At 41.8% G+C, this 23,881-nt stretch overlaps 1 protein-coding gene, 1 non-coding gene and 1 pseudogene across 2 annotated transcripts in view; 1 reads left to right on the top strand and 2 right to left on the bottom strand.

The window, feature by feature from the left end:
* PRIM2 (DNA primase subunit 2) overlaps positions 1–23,881 on the bottom strand; it is a 290,358-nt gene that overhangs the window by 24,626 nt on the left and 241,851 nt on the right. Inside the window, exons 11-12 of the mRNA XM_040249226.1 lie at positions 16,951–17,077; positions 11,238–11,320 (exon numbers count right to left, since the gene is read on the bottom strand). Of these exons, the coding sequence (XP_040105160.1) occupies positions 11,238–11,320; positions 16,951–17,077 (210 nt within the window). The remainder of the gene's footprint in view (positions 1–11,237; positions 11,321–16,950; positions 17,078–23,881) is intronic.
* Positions 8,279–8,379, top strand: LOC120870671 (annotated as a pseudogene).
* TRNAC-ACA lies at positions 13,930–14,001 on the bottom strand. Its single transcript has one exon. It is a non-coding gene; the product is annotated as a tRNA-Cys (tRNA).

Below are 23,881 nucleotides of genomic sequence, written 5' to 3'. Positions count from 1 at the left end.
ACAGTGATGCTATCAGACTATACAACCAAAAGGGGAAACAACTTACTGTCCATCGAGGGGTGGACAGATAAACACACAATGGAATATTATTCTGCCATGAAGAGGGATGAAGTACTGACAGACGCTACAAGGAGGATCTGTGAAAACATGCTCAGTGAAAGAAGGCAAACACAGAAGGCCCCTGTTGTGTGACTCCATTCACAGGTGGCCCCGGCACGGACAGACCCGTGGAGCTGGCTGGGTGCCAGGGCGGGGAGGGCTGTCCCCAGGGACCGGCTTCACCAGGTGACAAGCTGGCTGGTGCTGGCTGCAACACTACGAATGTGCAAAATGTACTGAATCGTACGCCTTTAAATGGTTTATTTCATATCATGTGAATTTTACCTCAATAAGAAAAGTAACTAGAACTTTTGAAACCCTGTTTCTACCAGTAAGTGGAGTTATTCTCATCTTTATTTCATATTATTTGCCAGGGTTTAAATAATTTATTAAACATATTCCTAAATTTAGGTACATAAGAATCATTATTCACCTCACAATAAAGGCTTTCCCTGAAAGAAACCAAAAAGAATTTCAACTGAATTTAAAGTAAAAAGAAAAACAAGACACGGGAATGTGAGTCCCACCTCCTCCCATACTGGCTCTGAGGTCTGGGCTTCGCTCACCTTCCCAGCCTCGCTTCCTCTTCTCCCACAGGGTGACAAGACAGCAAGAGCCGAGTGAGGTGCAGCCCACTGCATAAACCCCCACCACAGGGCCTGGCACAGGCGTGCAGAGCAGGCTAAAACATAAAACCAGAGAAGAGGCACTGTGTCCAGTGAGAGACCAAGCACATCACTTGTTTCTACATAATGAGAGAGGAAAACACTAAAGAGCACGAGCGTTCACAGACTGCAATAAAAGGTATTAACTCTACCTTGCCTTTTATTACAAAGAACTACTACCTTTAAGTTATCCTGTATGCAGCAATTACTGTTTTTTATTAAATTTTATGAGAATTAATGATATGTATGCATGATTCAGCACAGTAAAAAGACAACTTTACAACTTGAAAAGGATACAGCACACTGTTCCAAGTGCCAGTGAAAAAATTATGATGTGAAAATTTCATGTGCATCTTTTCACAATAGAAAAGAACTCTTCAGAGAAATGAAACTATTTAAGACCATTTAAAGATTTTATTCTCAATATTTTGAATGCAGATTCTTCTTAAATTTCTGTATCATACTATAAAATATTACCATTTTATTATAAAACTGCAATTTTTTATACAAGAGGTGAAGGCAAAATGAAAACTAAAAACCAAAACTCAAGACATCTAAATTTGGCAGGAACTAATGGCAATCCACTCCAGTACTATTGCCTGGAAAATCCCATGGACAGAGGAGCCTGGTAGGCTACAGTCCATGGGATCGCAAAGAGTCAGACACGACTGAGCGACTTCACTTCACTGACAGGGATGGTTAACTCAACAAAGCAGCAAAGCACTGGCAGGATTATTACCTCACAGGAAATTCTTAAAAGAAACTGAGCTTAAAATGCACACCAGTATTTCAAGAAGAATGGATGGTGTGGGCAAAAAACTGGCCAATATAGCTTATAAACATACGTGTTCATTTGGTCACCAGCGTGCACAGCTCATAGAGAATTTTCCAGGGTTCCAAACCCCTGAACTTTTTACAAGCAGAGAAAACAATGGCCTTTGCCTCAGGTGTTTCGAGGGTGTTCTTGTAACCGACAGCTTAGAAGACACAGAACCTTTCTGGAGCCATGCTCACTGCCTGGGGGGAGGACCCAGAGCCCCACTCTGACGGAACCCCCAGCACAGGCAGCAGTGCCTGCCTTTCTCACCCCGCTCCGTGGGAACTGGGCTCGGGGAGCTGACACAAGAGAAGGTCGATGATCTGCTACGGCTCCTGTCATCTTTCTGCCGTCATCTATGAAACCGCGGCGACTAGCTTCTTCATTAGCAAAGAGAACAAAACTTCAGACCATTCACAGCTTTTAACAGGGGCCAGACGCCACAGTGCCGGGAGGATAGGGGGTAAAGGCTGAAACCCTCACAGCCAAAGATAACAGGTCAGCTCTCACTGCTGCTATTAGCACCTTCCCATCAGGCGCACGACCACTTAAACTCCATGCGGAACATGAGACTGCTCTGTTCAACCTCTAAGTGACGACTGCTTGTGAGAGTGAAAATAAATGTTTTAAGTATACAGTGTGGCTAATTACTAATATCAAAAGCTCCCACCACACGCTTCTTCTCTGCCTGGTCTATTCTCAAGATGCAGTTCCTTTAACCATTTCCACTTTGGGGCCATAAAGATTGTTGCCTATTTAATTTTAAGTTACATGCTGATACTCTGGGTTCTTTATTTATTAACTTAATCTATAGAAACCCTGCCATGAATGATGGTTATTTGGCTCTTTATGCTACTTGGACTTCCCTGGTGGCTCAGACGATAAAGCGTCTGCCTGCAATGCAGAGACCCAGGTTCAATCCCTGGGTCGGGAAGATCTCCTGGAGAAGGGAATGGCAACCCACTCCAGTATTCTTGCCTGGAAAAATCCCATGGACGGAGGAACCTGGTAGGCTATAGTCCATGGGGTTGCAAAGAGTTGGGCACAACTGAGCAACTTCACTTTTTTTTCATGCTACCATCCACCCATTCTCTCTTTCTTTCCATTAAAAAAATTAAGGTATACATTTTCATGCAGTAAAATATACCCACTTTAGTGTATAGTTTAATTTGGATAAACTCAGTCATGACGTCACGTCCAGAGTCAGACAGAACATCTCCATCATCCAGTCATCCCCCAACCCTTTGTAACCAATAACTCCTCCATTCCCAACAATCACTCTGCTTTCTGTACATAGACGGAATCATATCTGATGTCTCAACTAGCACGGTGCCTACTGCTGGATATACCAGAAGTTTGTCACTTTTTTATTGCTGAGTAATATTCCATTGTGTGACTACAGGCAATGGAATATTAGAGACATTGTGGGTTCGGTTCCAGACCACTACATTAAAGCAAGTACTGAAACAGAGTGAGCCACAAATTTTTTGGTTTCCTAGGGTGTAACAGCAGTATGTCTTAAGGAAATGTTATGTATATTTTTAAAAATATTTTAATAGTTTCTTTTTTCTGGCTCTGCTCGGTCTTCCTTGAGGTGCCTGGGCTTTCTGAGTTGTGGCATGCAGGCTTCTCACTGCACTGGCTTCTTGTTGCAAAGCATGAGCTCTGCAGCATGGGATTAGTAGTTGTGCATGGGCTCAGTCACCCCGTGGCATATGGGATCTTCTAGGACCATGGATCAAACCTGTCCCCTCATTGGCAGGTAGACTCCTAACCACTGAACCACCAGGGAACTCCCAATGTACATATCTCAATTTAAAAATCCTTTACTACAAAATAACACTAACCATCATCTGAGCTTTCAGCCAGTCATAATCTTTTCGCTGCAGGAGGGTCTTGCCTCAATGTTGATGGCTGATGACTGATCAAGGTGGTGGTTGCTGAAAGCTGGGGCAATTTCTAAAAATAAGACAATAAAACTGGCAATGTTAACTGACTCTTCCTTTTGCAACTGATTTCTCTGCAAGACACAATGCTGTATGATGGTATTGTACCCACAGGAGAGCTTCTTTCAAAACTGGAGTCAGTCTCCTCCAATCCTGCTGCTGCTTTATAAAATAAGATTATAGAATATTCTAAATCCTTTGTTGTCATTTCAGTAGTCTTCATAGAATCTTTACCAGGATTACATTTAATCTCAAAAAAACACTTTCTCTGTTGATTCATAAGAAACAACATATTCATTCAAGATTTACACTAAGATTATAGCAATTCAGTCACACCTCTGGGCTCTACTTCTAATTCCAGTTCTTGCTACATTCATCTGCAATTACTTCCTCCAGTGATGTCTTGAACTCCTCAGTCATCCATGAAAGTTGCAATCAACATCTTCCAAACTCCTGTTAATGTTAATATTTTGACCTCTTCCCATGAATCATAAACATCCTTAATGGCATCTAGGATAGTGAATCCTTTCCAGAAGGTTTTCAATTGACTTTGCCCAGATCCTATACAGTTATAACCTTACAAAACATTTCTTAAATAATAAGCCTTGGAAGTTGAAATTATTCCTTGACCAATGGGTTGCAGAGTGGGCATTGTGTTAGCAGGTAGGAAAACAACACAAATGTTGTATATCTCCACTGGAACTCTTGAGTGTCCAAGTGGATGCTTAATGAGCAGTAATAATTTGAAAGGTCTCTTTTTTTCTGAGCAGTAGGTCTCCACAGTGGGCTTAAAATATCCAGTAAACCATGCTGTAAACAGATGTTCTGTCATCTGAACTGTGTTGTTCCATTTACAGAGCACAGGCAGAGTTGTTGCTGTGCAGTCACTAGGTCGTGTCCAACTCTTTGCAACCCCAAGGATTGTAACCCACCAGGCTCCCATCCATGGGATCTCCCAGGCAAGAATACTGGAGTGGGTTGCCATTTCCTTCTCCAGGGGATCTTGCCAACCCAGTGATCAAACTTGCATCTTCTGCTTGGCAAGTGAATTCTTTACTACTGCACCACCTGGGAAGTCCTTGGTGGTAAAGAATCTACCTGTCAATGCAGGAGACACAGGAGACTCGGGTTTGGTCTGTTGGTCAGAAAGATAGCCTAGAGGAAGAAATGGTAACCATTCCAGTATTCTTGCCAGGAAAATCCCATGGACAAAGGAGCCTGGCGGGGTACAGTCCATGGGGTTGCAAAGACACAACTGAGCACGCATACACACATGCACAAGCTTCAACTTAAAGACCAGCCGCGTCAGCAGCTAAGAAGAGAGTCAGCCGGTCCTTTGAAGCCTGGAAGCCAGGCATGTCAGACTTCTCCCCCGAGCTATGAAAACCCTAGACAGCATCTTCTGCTCGGTGGCTACACTGTCCTCTAGCAGAGCCACCTTCGTGAATTACTTTAGCCTGATCTTCTGGAGAACTTGCTGCAGCTCCTCCATCAGCATTTGCTGCTTCACCTCACACTTTTAAGTTATGGAGACAGCTTCTTTCCTTAAACCGCATGAACGAACCTCTGCTGGATTTAGACTTTTCTTCTGCAGCTTCCTCACCTCTCTCAGCCTTCACAGAATTGAGGGGAGTTAGGTCCTTGCTCTATATTAAGCTTTGGCTTAAGGGAATGCTTCCCTTGTGGCTCAGCTGGTAAAGACTCTGCCTGCAATGCGGGAGAGCTGGGTTCAACCCCTGGGTTGGGAAAATCCCCTGGAGAAAGGAAAGACTACCCACTCCAGTATTCTGGCCTGGAGAATCCCAGGGACTATATAGTCCATGGGGTCACAAAGAGTCGGACACAACTAAGCAACTTTCATTTTCACTTCACTAAGGGAATGCTATGGTTGGTTTGATCTTCTATCCAGAGACTGAAAGTCTCACCATACCAGCAATAATGTCTTTCTTATTATTCAGGTGTTCATTGGAGGAGCACTTCAATTTCCTTTAAGAACTTTTCCTTTGCTTTCATAGCCTGGCTAACTGTTTGGTACAAGAGGCCTAGCTTTCAGCCTGTCTTGGATTTTGACATGCTTTCTTCACTGAGCTTAATCTTTTGATTTCAAGTGAGAGACATATGACTCTTCCTTTTACTTGAACACTTGGAGGCCACTATAGGCCATTAATTGGCCCAACTGCAATATTATTGTGTTTCAGGGAGAAGGGAGGCCCAAGGAAAGGGAGAAAGATAAGGGATTGGCGGGTTAGTGGTGCAGTCAGAACACACCCAACATCCACTGACTGTCACCTTATATGAGTGCAGTCTATGGTGCTGCCCCTCAATATTACAATAGTAACATCAAAGGCCACAGCTCATAGGTCACCATAACAAATAATGGAAAAGTTGGAAACACTGCAAGAACTACCGAAAGCTGACACAGAGATGTGAACTGAGCAAATGCTACTGGAAAAACAGTGCTGACAGACTCGCTTGCCACAAACCTTCATTTTGAAAGAAAACACACTATCTGTGAAGCACAAAAAAGTAAAGCACAATAAAACGAGGTATAACACAATTTGTTTATCCAGTCACATATGAAGAACACTGGACTGTTTCTAGTTTTGGGGAATTAGAATAAACCTCTCTAAACACTTATGCACAGCTTTCTGGGTGGACTTAGGCTTCTATTTCAATGGTATAATTATCTATAAGTGCTATAACTAAGTCAAACAGTATGCACAAACTTAGCTTTATAAGAAACTGCCAGCTGCCTTCACAATGGCTTTACCATGCAAAACCCCAGTACACAGGTATCAGACTTCCAGTCATTCTGCATTCTCACCAACACTTGGAATTGTCAGGGTTGTTTTTTGTTTTTTTTAAATAATGAGACCAATTCAAATTGACATATAGTTTTAAAATCACATTTCCCCAATATCTAATGATAAATATTTTTTTCAAGCATTTACTTATTATTCAAATATTTGGTGAAATGTCTGCTCAAACTTTTTACTTACTTAAAAAACTATTTTCTTATTATTGAGCTTTGAGAGGTCTTTATATCTTTTAATTCTGAAGACAAGGACTTTATGACAGATGTGATTTGCAAATATTTTTCTTCCAGTCTATGGCTATTGTATCATTCTCTTAATAATACCTGCACAGGACAAAAGTTTTAATTTTCATAAAGTCTAATTTACCAACATTTTCTTTCATTGAACATACCAAGTACAAGGTTATTCAGATTTTCTTGTTTTCTCCTGGAAAGTTGACATTTAGATCTATGATCCACTTTCAATTAAGTTTTTAAAAGTGTGGGGTAGGTGTCTAGGTTCTTTTGGGGCAATAGCAGAGGTGGTGGGGGATATGGACTAGAGCTAGTACAGTTGTTCCAGAACTACTTGTTGAAAAAGTTCTCTTTTCCTATTGTCATTTCCCTAGAACCACACTGTTTTGGTGTGGTTAGAGCTACAGCAGCTCAACATTAAGCCTTGAAACAGGCAGTGTGTACCTCCAACTCTGTTCTTTGACTGCTTTCATCAGTGTCTCAGCATAAAGATCTTACACATATTTTATAAATAAATTCATTTTAAAACATTTATGCCTTCTTGATATGACTGCATATGATAAAACTTTTTTACATTCTGGTGGGTTCTTTGAGTTTTTTTTCATAGATAATCACACTCAGAATAGAGGAAGGTTTTGTTTCTCCCCTTCTAATCTGCCTTTGATTTCTTTTTCTTGTCTTATTATAATGGTTACAGTCAGAGAACACTGTCTGATTTCAATTCATTTAAATTTGTAATGAACTTTTTAAGACCCAGAAGGTGACCTATCTGAGTGAGTCTCCTCACCTGCTGTGGGATGGCATGTCTACAGATGTGAGTGTGGCTCAAGTCATCTACACCCCTACTCATCCTCTGTCTGCCCATTTCAGTCATTCCTGAAAGAGCAGTGCTCACGTCTCCAGATGTCACCTGTGCGTCTGTCCAGTTCTCTACTCAGGTCTCTCTCTCCTTACTTCACGTGCTTTTAAACTATGCTGTTGTGGTATGAACACTTAGGATTCTGGTGTCTTGTTGGTGACCTGACTTCCATGATTTTCTCTTCTGGGGGAGGGCTGAGGAACAAATGCAGGACTACCTATCACCTTTGGCTTTACTGTGTTGTTCAATTCTGGTCTTCCTAAGCTGGACACCAAGCTCATTCAAAAAGGATGATAAAATGTGATCCTATAAATATGCTTTTATGCAAGTAGGTGATGCCAGTTAAATCACAATGATCTCTCATCTGACCAATAAAATTCTGATTATTTTAATAATATTATAAAATTTATAAGAAGATACAAGCACTTCTTAATGTTGATGGTATCTTTTTCAAGTAGTTTTTCTTTGAAATAAAAATAGCTCTGAGTTTTACCTTAAATGCATTTAAATGATATTTTTCTTGACTTTCTTTTAATATTTTAACATGCACTTGGAGCTGCAACTAAGTATCCATCCAAATGTTTTACGTGATTTTTCATCCATCAACTTTATTCCTTTTAGAATATAGCCCTAAGCTGCTTTACTCTACTGAGAGCCACTCAATAAAGGCATTAAATAACAGTACAACATTATCTACAGCCCACCCCTATGCCCTGTGCATCTCGAAAAAGGTTACAAAGTGGGTCCAAAGGATCATGCTTCAACTAACTAAGGGATCTACTTGCAAACTGAACATAAATGGAGGAATGCAATGGAGTCAGAGCTAAGAATGTACAAACATGTGCTTGCTTTGACTGCATACTAAAATGGGAATGATACAGCGAATATTAGCATGGCCCCTGCATAAGAATGACACACAAATTCATGAAGCACTACGTATCTTTTTCAAAAAAAAGAATACACAAACATAGTCACTACTGTTAAATAAAAGCATCACTCTTTTCAATAAACATGTTAATAGCGTATATTTTTTTAGAAGTGATTGTTCATAAAGTACCCATCAGCAGACGAATGGATAATGAAGATGTGGTACATATATACAATGGAATGTTATTCAGCCATAAAAAGAATGAAATATTGCCATTAATATGGATAGACCTAGAGATTATCACACTTAATAAGTCAGACAGAGAAAGACAAATACTGTATGATTTCACCTGTATGTGGAATCTAAAAAACAAAACGAACAAATATAAATAGAGTCAAAGATACAAAGAAAAACAGATGTTTACTAAAATGGAGAACGTGAAATACTGAAACAGAAATAGCAAATCACTATGTTGTATACCAGGGACTAACATGGTGTGAAGGTCACTTCAAAAACCAACCAACCAACCAAGGAAAAAAGGACCAGATTTGTGATTTTCAGAGGTAGGGTTGTGGGAAGGGGAACTGGATGAAGGCAATCAAAAGACAGGAACTTCCAGTTGTAAGAAAAATAATTACTAAGGATGTAACGTACAACATGATAAATATACATTATATATGAAAGTAAAGACAGTAAGCTCTAAGAGTTTTCATAACAAGGAAACAACGTTTTTTCTATTTCTTTACTTTTGTATGTATATGATGACATAGATTTGCTAATTTTACTGTGGTCATCACATCACACCATCTATAAATCAGAGCACTGTGCGGCACCTTACACAGTGCTGTATGTCACTCTTGTCTCAAGAACACTGGACGAAAAAAAGACCACAGGCATGTACAGCGTGGTCATGATGTAACGGAGAGAAGCTAATACTGCTTAGTTAGAGAGGGGCTGTCTTTGCTTCTGTCTTTATCAAGCCCAGCCTCTGTGACGGGTTCTTTTCCTACAAACAGGCTCAGGTCCACTGTAGCCCCAAACATGCAGGCAAACCACCTGAGAGGCTCACGGTGACAGAGCCAACTTTCTGGGAGATGTGCTCGCTGCCTGCGGGTCCGAGCCACTGCCTCACTCACTCCTCTGTGTGTCTGTGGTCTTGCTCTGCGTTCCTTGAGATACTGATGCCTCTCACCGGATCCAGCTGCCTCTCCTCAGTCCTAACCTCAGCCAGTCTCTCCACTACAAAGGACTCTCTCTCCACTATGAAGGACTATGCCCTCCTCTCATAGTTCTGTGCTGATTTTTATAGCCAGCACTTCCTAATGCATTTCTTCCCTCTCCCCTCATTTCTGCTCTATCCTCTCTGATCTATTTCCTTCTACTGTCTGACAGAGGGAAGCGTGAGCCAAGATTGCATCCTGAGTCCTGGCTTTGACTCCCTCCCCCTCTCTCATTATCTGCTCCCTTCTCCCAGAGAAAACTCATGACAATCAGCTCTAAAGCAGACTGGGATTGAGAAAACACCATGGAGTCAGAGGCCTGGCTTCCATCTCTGGTACCAATGACCCAGGAGCTCTGTGCCCATACTACATCCCCACCCAACTCCACAAAGGAAGCACTCTCCTCTAATGTTCATTCCAATCCAATTTATTGTTAGATCTATAATTCTAACCCAAAAGAACACCAGATTTCCAGCTGGAACTTCCCTGCTACTTCTCTAACACACTACAAATCTGTCATTTAACTGTCCCAGCTCGAAATCTAATCTCTCAAACCAACAAAAACTCCTTTCAAGTGACCTATTAATGTTGATATACTGGTGCTACCAATACCTTAAGCTTGAAATGCTAGCAACCCTATACGCTTATTGCCTTTTATTCATACTTTCTCTCTTCCTAGCCACCTCCCGTACACTCATGGTCTAATTCACAGAGCATCCCTTCCAAGAAGTGATTCTCAGCCTCCCAATCTGACTACCAACTCCTGTATGCAGAAGAACCAAGACACTCTATGTGTGCCTCTCTCATATGACAGGTTTTATAGGAACATGGGTTTATATCCAATTTCTTCTTAGCATCTGCAAATAGCTGGGCACCTTGGACACTGCCTTTTCCAGAGGATGGAAAAACCAAGATACGAATTCAATTGATTAAACTCAATATAAACTCTGGACACAGCAGAAACAGAATTTTCTAAAATAATTTTTTTTTCAAGAAAAACTGATATATAACGAATTAGATGTTCTGGCTCTAAAATAGTGTTCTTCTTAAGCTAAGAAACCAGAAACTCCTTTTAAATGCCTTCAAATCCCAAGCCAACTCACAGAGAGAGTGCATCTCTGCGAGCTCACAGGTTTTTTTTTAAAGCATATTTATTAAAAGACACACTCTTAACCATTTGCTGTTACCTTCGAGCATTTCTTTTTTTACCTAAGTGGTTTCTGAGACAAAGCATCTGATGAACCATTGGACCTGATGAACTATCCTCCTAAGTGTGGATCTGATTAGTAAGTAAATCAGAACACACGGGCAGCACGCACTGCTCTACCTTTCTACCACAGCACAGAAAGTCTCCAAAAAGCAACACGATGTCACTGATTTTCAGCTTCATTAATAAGCTTCAATGCATTCCTCTAAAATCTTATTTTCTAAAATGCCCCTCATTGAGGTAGTAAAGCAAACAGAGAGAGAGAGAGTGAAAAAAAAGGGGGGGTTTCAGCGTTATTACACAAAAATGTTGCCTACCAGAGAGAAGAACTAGACTATCCAAGGAGTCTAAACCAGAGAAGCCAAAGCTTTGGGTTAATTCACTTAGAAGAGGGGCTGTGGTGTGAGGCCAAGCAGGCAGTACACAGCATCCCTGCTAGAACATGACCTGAAACCGAGGGCCTGCCCACTGTCTAGTTGTTGAGACTGCAGGGAGGGTCCAACCTACCTGGCTGATCCCTGCAGGAGGGATCTTGTAGGCCTGCAGTTTCTGCCTCAGCAGCTCGGGGTCACTGTGTCGGAACGGGCACCCTGGCAATGACAAGCAGCACAACAGCAGGTTATCCACCCAGACTCAACACAACACCATGCTCCAGAGACTCCTGAGCAGCCCTCAACTGTCCAATGGCCTATTAATAAAAGGGTTAATTGCCCATGGGTGCAGCTGCTTTCCTCTCTTCATCTAAGTGACAGCTGAGCTGTGCGTTATCAGGGCACTACAGGCTTGAGAGTGACACAAAGCTTTCACCGTTCTCAGGAGAAGCCGCCCACTCATTAGGAAGGGGAACACCTTTAATCATGCTACTTGCTAACAACCTGAAATAATCACCAAGTAGCTATGAAGAATTTTACCTAAAAATTTCATTCAATCTTTCAATTGCACATATTTTTTCTAGTTTACAAAAATACATAAAAGCATAAAGGAAGATAGATGGCATAAATGAAAAGAAAAAATGTGAAAACACTAGGAAATATAAAAATCTCACATCATTTACAGATGTTAATTTTATGCCTACTTCCCCACATCTAAGGTCAGGGGTGGTGGCCGAGAGGAGCTACCCCACGTCCAAGGTAAGCAGCAGCGGCTGCACGTTGCTGAAGCAGCCATGAAGAGACACCCCATACCCAAGGTGAGAGAAAACCAAGTCAGATGGTAGGCACTGAGAGAGGGCACCAGAGGAGACAGACCAGAAACCACAATCACAGACAACCAGCCAATCTGATCACACGGAACATAGCTTGTATAACTCAATGAAACTAGACCACGCCATGGGGGCCACCCCAGACGGGCGGATCATGGTGGAGAGGTCTGACAGAATGTGGTCCACTGGAGAAGGGAATGGCAAACCACTTCAGTATTCTTGCCTTGAGAACCCCATGAACAGTATGAAAAGGCAAAAAGATAGGATACTGAAAGAGGAACTCCCCAGGTCGGTAGGTGCCCAATATGCTACCGGAGATCAGTGGAGAAATAACTCCAGAAAGAATGAATGGATGGAGCCAAAGCAAAAACAATGCCCAGTTGTGGATGGGACTGGTGATAGAAGCAAGGTCCAATGCTGTAAAGAACAATATTGCATAGAAACCTGGAATGTTAGGTCCATGAATCAAGGCAAATTAGAAGCAGTCACACAGGAGACGGCAAGACTGAATATTGACATTCTAGGAATCAGCAAACTAAAATGGACTGGAATGGGTGAATTTAAGTCAGATGACCATTATATCTACTACTATGGTCAGGAATCCCTTAGAAGAAATGGAATAGCCATCATAGTCAACAAAAGAGTCCAAAATGTAGTACTTGGATGCAATCTCAAAAACGACAGAATGATCTCTGTTTGTTTCCAAGGCAAACCATTCAATATCACAGTAATCCAAGTCTATGCCCCAACCAGTAATGCTGAGGAAGCTCAAGTTGAACGGTTCTATGAAGACCTACAAGACCTTCTAGAACTAACATCCAAAAAAGATGTCCTTTTCCTTATAGGGGACTGGAATGCAAAAGTAGGAAGTCAAGAGACACCGGGAGTAACAGGCAAATTTGGCCTTTATGGAATGAAGCAGGGCAAAGGCTAATAGAGTTTTGCCAAGACAACGCACTGGTCATAGCAAACATCCTCTTTCAACAATACATGAGAAGACTCTACACATGGACATCACCAGGTGGTCAACACTGAAATCAGATTGATTATATGCTTTGCAGACAAAGATGGAGAAGCTCTATACAAGTCAGCAAAAACAAGACCAGGAGCTGACTGTGACTCAGATCATGAACTCCTTATTGCCAAATACAGACTGAAATTAAAGAAGGTGGAGAAAACCACTAGACCATTCAGGTATGACCTAAATCAAATCCCTTATGACTATACAGTGGAAGTGAGAAATAGATTTAAGGGACTAGATCTGATAGACAGAGTGCCCGATGAACTATGGACGGAGGTTCGTGACATTGTACAGGAGACAGGGATCAAGAACATCCCCAAGAAAAAGAAATGCAAAAAAGTTCCAAAGAATATCAAGGAGACATAAGAAAGCCTTCCTCAGTGATCAATGCAAAGAAATAGAGGAAAACAAAAGAATGGGAAAGACTAGAGAGCTCTTCAAGAAAATTAGAGATACAAGGGAACATTTCACAGAAAGATGGGCTCAATAAGGACAGAAATGGTATGGACCTAACAGAAGCAGAAGATATTAAGAAGAGGTGGCAAGAATACACAGAAGAACTGTACAAAAAGGATCTTCATGACCCGGATAATCACAGTCATGTGATCACTCACCTAGAGACAGACATCCTGGAATATGAAGTCAAGTGGGCCTTAGAAAGCATCACTATGAACAAAGCTAGTGGAGGTGATGGAACACCAGTTGAACTATTTCCAATCCTGAAAGATGATGCTGTGAAAGTGTTGCACTCAATATGCCAGCAAATTTGGAAAACTCAGCAGTGGCCACAGGACTGGAAAAAGTTAGTTTTTATTCCAACCCCAAAGAAAGGTAGTGCCAAAGAATGTTCAAAAGTGAATGTGAAGTCACTCAACTCTTGGGGACCCCTTGGACAATAGCCCACCAGGCTCCTCCATCCATGAGATTCTCCAGTCAAGAATACTGGAGTGGGTTGCCATTTCCTTCTCCAGGGGATCTTCCCAACCCAGGGATCGAACCTGGGTCTCCTGCATTGTAGGCAGACGCTTTACCATCTGAACTACCAGGGAAGTCTGTTTTTAAGAATGCTCAAACTACCACACAATTGCACTCATCTTACATGCTAGTATAGTAATGCTTAAAACTCTCCAAGCCAGGCTTCAGCAATACGTGAACCATGAACTTCCAGATGTTCAAGATGGTTTTAGAAAAGACAGAGGAACCAGAGATCAAATTGTTAACATCTAATGGATCACTGAAAAAGCAAGAGAGTCACAGAAAAACATCTATTTCTGCTTTATTGATATGCCAAAGCCCTTGACTGTGTGGATCACAATCAACTGTGGAAAATTCTGAAAGAGATGGGAATACCAGACCACCTGACCTGCCTCCTGAGAAATCTGTATGCAGGTCAGGAAGCAACAGTCAGAACTGGACATGGAACAACAGACTGGTTCCAAATAGGAAAAGGAGTATGTCAAGGCTGTATATTTTCACCCTGCTTATTTAACTTCTATGCAGAGTACATCATGAGAAATGCTGTGCTGGAAGAAGCACAGGCTGGACTCAAGTTTGCCAGGAGAAATATCAATAACCACAGATACGCAGATGACACCACCCTTATGGCAGAAAGTGAAGAAAAACGAAAGAACCTCTTGATGAAAGTGAAAGAGAGTGAAAAAGTTGGCTTAAAACTCAACATTCAGCAAACTAAGATCATGGCATGCGGTCCCCCCATGTCATGGCACACAGACGGGGAAACAATGGAAACAGTGAGCAACTTTATTTTGGGGGCTCCAGGGTCACTGCAGATGGTGTTGCAGCCATGAAGTTAAAAGACTCTTGCTCCTTGGAAGAGAAGCAATGACCTAGAGAGCATGTTAAAAAAGAAGAGACATTACTTTGCCAACAAAGGTCCATCTAGTCAAAGCTATGGTTTTTCCAACAGTCATGTACTGATGGGAGAGTTGGACTATAAAGAAAGCTAGTGTCAGACTTTATTTTTGGGGGCTCCAAAATCACTGCAGATGGTGACTGCAGCCATGAAATTAAAACACTCTTACTCCTTGGAAGGAAATTTATGTCTAACATAGATAGCACATTAAAAAGTAGAGACATTACTTTGCCAATAAAGGTCCATCTAGTCAAGGCTATGGTTTTTCCAGTGGTCATGTATGGATGTGAGAGTTGGACTGTGAAGAAAGCTGAGTGCCAAAGAATTGATACTTTTGAACTGTGGTGTTGGAGAAGACTCTTGAGAGTCCCTTGGACTGCAACGAGATCCAACCAGTCCATCCTAAAGGAGATCAGTCCTGGATGTTCATTGGAAGGACTGATATTGAAGCTCAAACTCCAATACTTTTTTGGCCAACTCACGCGAAGAGTTGACTCATTGGAAAAGACCCTGACGCTGGGAGGGATTAGGGGCAGAAGGAGAAGGGGACGACAGAGAATGAGATGGCTGGATGGCATCACCTACTCGATGGACATGAGTTTGGGTAAACTCCGGGAGTTGGTGATGGACAGGGAGGCCTGGCGTCCTGTAACTCATGGGGTCACAAAGAGTTGGACACGACTGAGCAACTAAACTGAACTGAACTGAAGCACCAAAGAACTGATGCTTTTGAACTGTGGCATTGCTGAAGACTCTTGAGAGTCCCTTCAACTGCAAGGAGATCCAACCAGTCCATCCTAAAGGAGATCAGTCCTGAATATTCATTGGAAGGACTGATGCTAAAGCTGAAACTCCAATACTTTGGCCTCCTGATGCGAAGAACTGAGTCATTTGAAAAGACCCTGATGCTGGGAAAGATGGAAGACAGGAGGCAAATGGGATGACAGAAGATGAGATGGTGGGATGGCATTACCAACTCGATGGACATGAGTTTGAGTAAGCTCCAGAAGTTGGTGAAGGACAAGGAAGCCTGACGTGCTACAGTCCATTAGGTCACAGATTCAGACACAACTGAGTGACTGAGCTGAAACTGAAGTAAATAAGCAATGCACTGAGGACCTGGAAACAGACAGAACCCTCTCTTCGAGAGCTGCACTTGGCCAAGTAAATTCAGTTCAGTTTAGTTCAGTCGCTCAGTCGTGTCCAACTCTTTGCGACCCCATAAATTGCAGCACGCCAGGCATCCCTGTCCATCACCAACTCCCGGAGTTCACTCAGACTCACGTCCATCAAGTCGGTGATGCCATCCAGCCATCTCATCCTCTGTCATCCACTTTTCCTCCTGCTCCCAATCCCTCCCAGCATCAGAATCTTCCAATGAGTCAACTCTTCGCATGAGGTGGACAAAGTATTGGAGTTTCAGCATCAGCATCATTCCTTCCAAAGAACACCCAAGGCTGATCTCCTTCAGAATGGACTGGTTGGATCTCGTTGCAGTCCAAGGGACTCTCAAGAGTCTTCTCCAACACCACAGTTCAAAAGCACCAATTCTTCAGCACTCAGCTTTCTTCACAGTCCAACTCTGACATCCATACATGACCACAGGAAAAATCATAGCCTTGACTAGACGGACCTTTGTTGGCAAAGTAATGTCTCTGCTTTTGAATATGCTACCTAGGTTGGTATTAACTTTTTTTTAACCTACAACTTAGGCAAACTGATAGATATGTGAAATCATGACTTGTTAAATCCCTCGCTTAGCCTTTGTTTGTTAATCAGATAGAAAATTAATGAATCTACCCTTCTAAAATTTGAGGCACTCAAATTTAAAAAGCTTTGATCAGCTGTCTAAGCCTCATGCATAAGAAAGAGAACAGCAGGTGAAGAAGCTGGAGGCCTGAAGAGCCTGGCTCAGCACAAAGCGGAACACAGCGGGACCAAGTTCTCTTACTGGCCCGGCTCAGTAATAAAACAAACTATAACAGCCAGTGGACCTCCGGCTTGTCCTGATGACTGACAGGAAGCCCCAAGCCCGCTCCCTTTAGTAATGCAAAGTCTGCTGCACTGTTCCCCACAGAGCTCCTGGGCTTCTGTGCGCTACAGACATGTCAGAGAAAGCACTGACCGTGATAATCCCCTTGGCCTGGTGTGTTGGTGAGGATGATCTTCATGCAGCTGTAAGGTGTGTAGTCTGTCCTCTTGCCTTCCTTTCCGTAGCTGTGACGGATGTTGTAAGAGTAGCCTTTATCAAACTGATTGGAGGAAAAACAGAGAAGAGACAAATTAAGCCAGCATTGAACTAATGGTGTCAGCAGTGCCAGCCGGAATCAAAGCATACAAAGTAACACTTTCTAAAATAAAGTCAGCATTCACGGCAGATGTACATCTATATCAGACACAACATTTGGGTCCTTTGTAGGTTTTTAATGGTGCAAAACTTAAAGGAAATAAATTTAGCAGATTAAAGACAGTTAATGTTTATATTTATATGTTTAAAGATTAGGATAATTCTTTCCTGAGAAGAATAATCGATTTGCCTTTTCTTGGCTTGATTCCAAAGATCATGCGCGATGTCAATCATCTTCTCTATCCACCTTATGCTAGTCTTCCCTGAATTCCCACATCTCGCCTACTCTACTTCTGAAGGGCATTGTGATATAATTAATGCCTCCCCTGCATTTTCACTACACAAAAGCAAGCCGTCAGCAGATGCTTCAAGAATGAAAGAACACTGTGACTGTCTCCCACCAGGAATTCCCGACTCATGTTCAACAGGAAGGACTCTGCATGGGTGAGATAAAAAGGAGCTCATATTTATTGAAAGGCTCAGAATAGTGGGTCTAAGCGATCCAACACTTTAAAGAGCATAGGAAAAAGAATCAAGAGATGAGAAAATACTGTGGGTTTCTATGGATGAGACTTCTTTTCATTGAGGTATACAGCTAATACAACATTGTGTTAGTTTCTGGTGTATGGCAAAGTGATTCAACTACACATATACATGCTTATATTCTTTTTCAGATTATTTTCCAGTATAGGTTATTATAAGACATTGAAAATAGTTCCCTGTGCTATACAGTAGGACCTTGCTGTTTAGAAGTGACATTTTTAATTTTGAGGGTATAATCTACATTGAGTGACATGCGTAAATATCAAGTCTCCAGTTTGATGTAACACACGCCACCGTCAAGAAACGGCACGTTTCCATCATTCACAGAGCTCCCTCAAGGCTCTTTACAGCATCTTCCCCAACCCACACACCCAGAAGCATCCACCGGTTTCACTTCTGTCATCACAGCTTTAGACGTTCTACAACTTCACAAAAATGGTGTCACCTACAACTTGGCATTTGACTTCTACCTCTACAAGGATCAAATTATGAGCTGCTTCAGCTGTTGAACTTCAAAACACTCCTGAAAGGAGTTCAGCTTGGAGATTAGAAGTGAGACACTCTGTGTTCTGGGAAAAAATGGCAGAAGAGGTCTTCAGAGAGTTAGATATTTTCAGGGTAAGATTATATGAGCCTAATTCTTGCATCTCCTTGTATCTACGAAAGCACTAAAATCCTTCATGGTGATGCCTGTTCCTTGTAATGAGCAGTAAGGCTCACAAGACTAGCAGAAACCTTCTGCAATAAACATGTGATTCATTTTGTGTACCCCCCCCTTCCCCAAAGTCACAAATATACTGACCTTCCTGCTACCCCTTCAGGGCACTTTCTGAGAGGTATCTGAGATGCTGCCTCCTGGGCTATAGTCCTCTTTTTGCCCCCAATAAAACTTAACTCACAACTCTTACATTGTGCCTTTTTTTTTTTTTTTTGGTCAACATGCCAAAGTAGCGTATTATGGGATAGTATATCTGGTACCCCCATCTGAACTGGGAAACATACTTTCCAACACCATTTATTGAAGACAATTTATTCCATTGCTCTATAAGTTCAATGCAGTCACTCATCATGTCCAGCTCTTTGCAACCCCATGAATCGCAGCATGCCAGGCCTCCCTGTCCATCACGAACTTCCAGAGTTTACCCAAACTCATGTCAATCAAGTCGGTGATGCCACCCAGCAATCTCATCCTCTGTTGTCCACTTCTCCTCCTGCCCCCAATCCTGCCCAGCATCAGAGTCTTTTAAATTGAGTCAGCTCTTTGCATCAGGCGGCCAAAGTATTGGAGTTTCAGCTTCAACATCAGTCCTTCCAATGAACACCCAAGACTGATCTCCTTTAGGATGGACTGGTTGGATCTCCCTGCAGTCCAAGGGACTATCAAGAATCTTCTCCAACAGCATAGTTCAAACGCATCAATTCTTCGGCACTCAGCTTTCTTTATAATCTAACTCTCACATTGATACGTGACCAATGGAAAAACCATAGCCTTGACTAGATGGACCTTTGTTGACAAACTATGTCTCTGCTTTTTAATATGCTGTCTAGGTTGCTCATGACTTTCAAGGAGTAAGCATCTTTTAATTTCATGGCTTGCAATCACCATCTGCAGTGATTTTGAAGCCCCCCAAAATAAAGTCTGACACTATTTCCACTGTTTCCTCATCTATTTCCCATGAAGTGATGGGACCAGATGCCATGATCTTTGTTTTCTGAATGTTGAGCTTTAAGCCAACTTTTTCACTCTTCTTTCACCTGCATCAAGAGGCTCTTTAGCTCCTCTTCACTTTCTGCCATAAGGGTGGTGTCATCTGCATATCTGAGGTGATTGATATTTCTCCCAGCAATCTTGATTCCAGCTTGTGTTTCTTCCAGCCCAGCGTTTCTCATGATGGACTCTGCATAGAAGTTAAATAAGCAGGGTGACACTATACAACCTTGACATACTCCTTTTTCTATCTGGAAGCAGTCTGTTGTTCCATGTCCAGTTCTAACTGTTGCTTCCTGACCTACATACAGATTTCTCAAGAGGCAGGTCAGGTGGTCTGGTATTCCATCTCTTTCAGCATTTTGCACAGTTTATTGTGATCCACATGGTGTAGGATTTGGTATAGTCAATAAAGCAGAAATAGATGTTTTTCTAGAACTCTCTTGCTTTTTCCATGATCCATTAGAGGTTGGCAATTTGACCTCTGGTTCCTCTGTCTTTTCTAAAACCAGTTTGAACATCTGGAAGTTCACGGTTCGTGTATTGCTAAAGCCCGGCTTGGAGAATTTTGAGCAATACTCTATTAGCGTGTTCTTTGGAAGGACTGATGCTAAAGCTGAAATTCCAATACTTTGGCCACCTCATGCGAAGAGTTGACTCACTGGAAAAGACTCTGATGCTGGGAGGGATTGGGAGCAAGAAGAGAAGGGGAAGACCCAGGATGAGATGGCTGGATGGCATCACTGACTCGATGGACATGAGCCTGAGTGAACTCTGGGAGTTGATGATGGACAGGGAGGCCTGGCGTGCTGCAATTCATGGGGTCGCAAAGAGTCAGACATGACTGAGCGACTGAACTGAACTGAACTACTAGCGTGTGAGATGAGTGCAATTGTGCAGTAGTTTGAGCATTCTTTGGCATTGCCTTTCTTTGGGATTGGAATAAAAACTGACCTTTTCCAGTCCTGTGGCCACTGCTGAGTTTCCCAAATTTGCTGGCATATTGAGTGCAGCACTTTCACAGCATCATCTTTCAGGATTGGAAATAGCTCAACTGTAATTCCATCACCTCCACTAGCTTTGTTCGTAGTGATGCTTCCTAAGGCCCACTTGACTTCACATTCCAGGATGTCTGGCTCTAAGTGAGCGATCACACCATCGTGATTATCTGGGTCGTGAAGATCTTTTTTGTACAGTTCTTCTGTGTATTCTTGCCACCTCTTCTTAATTTCTGCTTCTGTTAGGTCCATACCATTTCTGTCCTTTATCGAGCCCATCTTTGCATGAAATGTTTCCTTGGTACCTCTAATTTTCTTGAAGACAACTCTATTCTTTCCTATTCTATTGTTTTCCTCTATTTCTTTGCATTGATCACTGAGGAAGGCTTTCTTATCTCTCCTTGCTATTCTTTGGAACTCTGCATTCAAATGGGTATATCATTCTTTCTCTCCTTTGCTTTTCGCTTCTCTTCTTTCACAGCTATTTGTAAGGCCTCCTAAGACAGACATTTTGCTTTTTGCATTTCTTTTTCTTGGGGATGGTCTTGATCCCTGTCTCCTGTACAATGTCACGAACCTCTGTCCATAGTTCATCTGGCACTCTTCAGATCTAGTCCCTTAAATCTATTTCTCACTTCCACTGTGTAATCATAAGGGTATTTGATTTAGGTCATACCTGAATGGTCTAGTGGTTTTCCCCACTTTCTTCAATTTCAGTCTGAATTTGGCAATAAGAAGTTCATGATCTAAGCCACAGTCAGCTCCGTGTCTTGTTTTTGCTGACTATATAGAGTAGAGCTTTTCCATCTTTGGCTGCAAAGAATATAATCAATCTGATTTCAGTGTCGACCACCTGGTGATGTCCGTGTGTAGAGTCTTCTCTTGTGTTGTTGGAAGAGGGTGTTTGCTATGACCAGTGTGTTCTCTTGGCGAAACTCTATTAGCCTTTGTCCTGCTTCATTCTGTAGTCCATTGCTCCATAGGTCCATTCTTTTGCTAATGCCATACTGTCCTCGTTACATCTTTAAACCATGTCTCAGTTTCAGGTAATGTAAGTCCTCTTGTTTTGTTCTTTTTCAATATTATTTTGGCTATTTTATGTCCTTGCTTTTCCTTATAAACTTTAAAATCAGTTTATCAATTTCTACTTAAAAAAAAAAGAAAAAGACTGCTGTAATTTTCAGCAACCAGTAGCTTATGGTTTCATAACTACTGATGTGCCCGCAAGCAATCTACAGCCAGGAAAACAAATGGCATTTCAATTGAAAGAAAACTTTCAAGAAATAAAAAAATCTTTCAAATTATCATTACATTTCACTGGTGAAAACAAGAATGTTAAAAGTTCCAGCAAACATCTTTCATGGACAACTTCTGTTTGTTTTGTTAGTCATAAGCATTTGACTATAATCAATCTCTTTATGTAAACTTTTAGGTATGAAGTGAATTTAATTAGACGTAAGATTTCTCTACGTTCATCAGAAAACACTGAAAGAACTTTTCAGTCAGCCATTCTGTTTAATGAAAAGCTACTCTCTCTAAAGAAAAAAAGCTAATGTTAGTCTCTTCCCTCTCCCTTTTCCTTCCAATTTATTTAGCATTTATGTGTATGTATATCTAAATTTGGACCTTACTAAGTTTTCAGGCTATTCACGTATTTATCATACAAATTGTCTTCTTTAGTTTTCAACCTGGCAAACTCTTGAAATATTGTGCAGAAGGTACATTTATTGGGTGATATTTCAGGGAATACTTTTCAGGTGTCCACATCCACAACTCAAAGGAACGTCTCTAAGTACTTATATCAGAAGGGGCGTGAGAACCAGGTGGAAGTACTCTTTTCTGTCGTGGCTTCTCCAACCAACCCCAGCCAGCAATAGGAAACACCAGAAAATCAACAGCCTGAAAGTAGTTAAGCAGAAGTTGGCACCCTTCCAAATTAGTCCTAACATTCCAGCTGTGGCACTGCAATCGGCATTTCTGCCCAAGTTAGCAACAAGTTATTTTCAGAGCCACTATGTCACCAATGGAATTCAAGAAATGCAATAAAGCAGGTGCATCTTAATCCTCTCATGCTAGTCTATTTCAGAGTCCCTCACAAGTCTGCCTCCTACCCCAGCTCCACCCACAGCACAGAGACTGCATTTTATTATATTTTTTATAGTATTCACACCCAAATCTACTCAGAAGCCATAAGTATATATAAACCTCTAAGTGTCAAGAGTCATGCATGGTCTTCCTTAGAAGCCCCCAGACCAAGTATTATTCCTACTGGCAGGACGTCAACACCTGCCTTGCACAGTTAAGTGACAATAGTTGAAAACTAAGTATTCTTCAGAGAGAGATTTATATTCAAAAAGGAAAATCTTCTTGACCTAAGGGAGGCAAAACAACCATAAACATACGAGCAGAGAAGAGGGTAAAGATACGGCAATTCTAACAAAGACATAGTCGATCCCTTTTTCTGGGTTGTTTCCTATTCACAAGAATCTGGAACTCTGGTTTACCCATTGAGAAACACTCAGAGGGTGGGTCTACCAACTACAGAGGCCGGTCCTTCACTGCCCAGATCCAGGGTCCCACACATCACCAGAGGGGCCCTGGAAGCTACCAGGAAGGCACAGCTCAGCAGCAGAGCCACATGTAGAAACAGAGCTGCCCCGGGGAAGGGCGTGAAGCCACCATGGGCTCTCCGTGACACCCATTCTCGCCAGCTCTCCTGCAGCTGGTGACCTGTTGATTCTCGCTCCTCCTGCCACTTCTCTAAAGCTTTGCTTGCAGTGTTCATAACCAGAACACATGCCATGAGCATTTAATACACAGCGCCCCCATTAAATGCTTACTTACTAAATTACTCAATTATCTGTAAAACTAATCTTGTTATCATTCACCTACAGATTCCAAGTACTTCTCTTTAACTCTTAACTTTAGCCACAGTTTAACTCTTTGAGAGATCACTAAAACATCACACATTCTAACCCAACAACACAATGAAGGAGGCTTGGAGACTGAAGATTAATAGTTAAGACAAGTGCTTTAAATCAAATACTTGAATTGAAATCTGCCTCTACTCTGTGTTAACTGTGTGACCTTGGACAAGTGACTCAACTTCTTTGTAACAATTCCCTTACAGAGTATATAAAAACAAAGGAGTAACATTTTACTCACAGGGTTGGTATGACAATTAGCTAATAGCTCATCTGAATAAAGCACTTGGTGTACCATCAAGCACAGAATTAGCTCTGTATTGAATATATTCTCCATCAATATTTTTTTAAAAACCAATCCAATCCAAAAATGGGCAGAATACATAACTAGACATTTCTCCAAAGAAGACATAAAGATGGCCGATAGGCAACATAGAAAGATGCTCAACATTACTAATCAGAGAAATACAAATCAAAACTACAGCAAGGTATCCCTGCACAGTGGTCAGAATGACCATCATTAAAAGTCTACAAAT

This window comes from Oryx dammah, unplaced genomic scaffold, assembly GCF_014754425.2.
Source record: "Oryx dammah isolate SB20612 unplaced genomic scaffold, SCBI_Odam_1.1 HiC_scaffold_11, whole genome shotgun sequence".
Lineage (NCBI taxonomy): Eukaryota > Metazoa > Chordata > Mammalia > Artiodactyla > Bovidae > Oryx > Oryx dammah.
The sequence above is the reverse complement of the archived record's forward strand: the minus strand, read 5'-3'. Positions and strand labels throughout refer to the sequence as shown.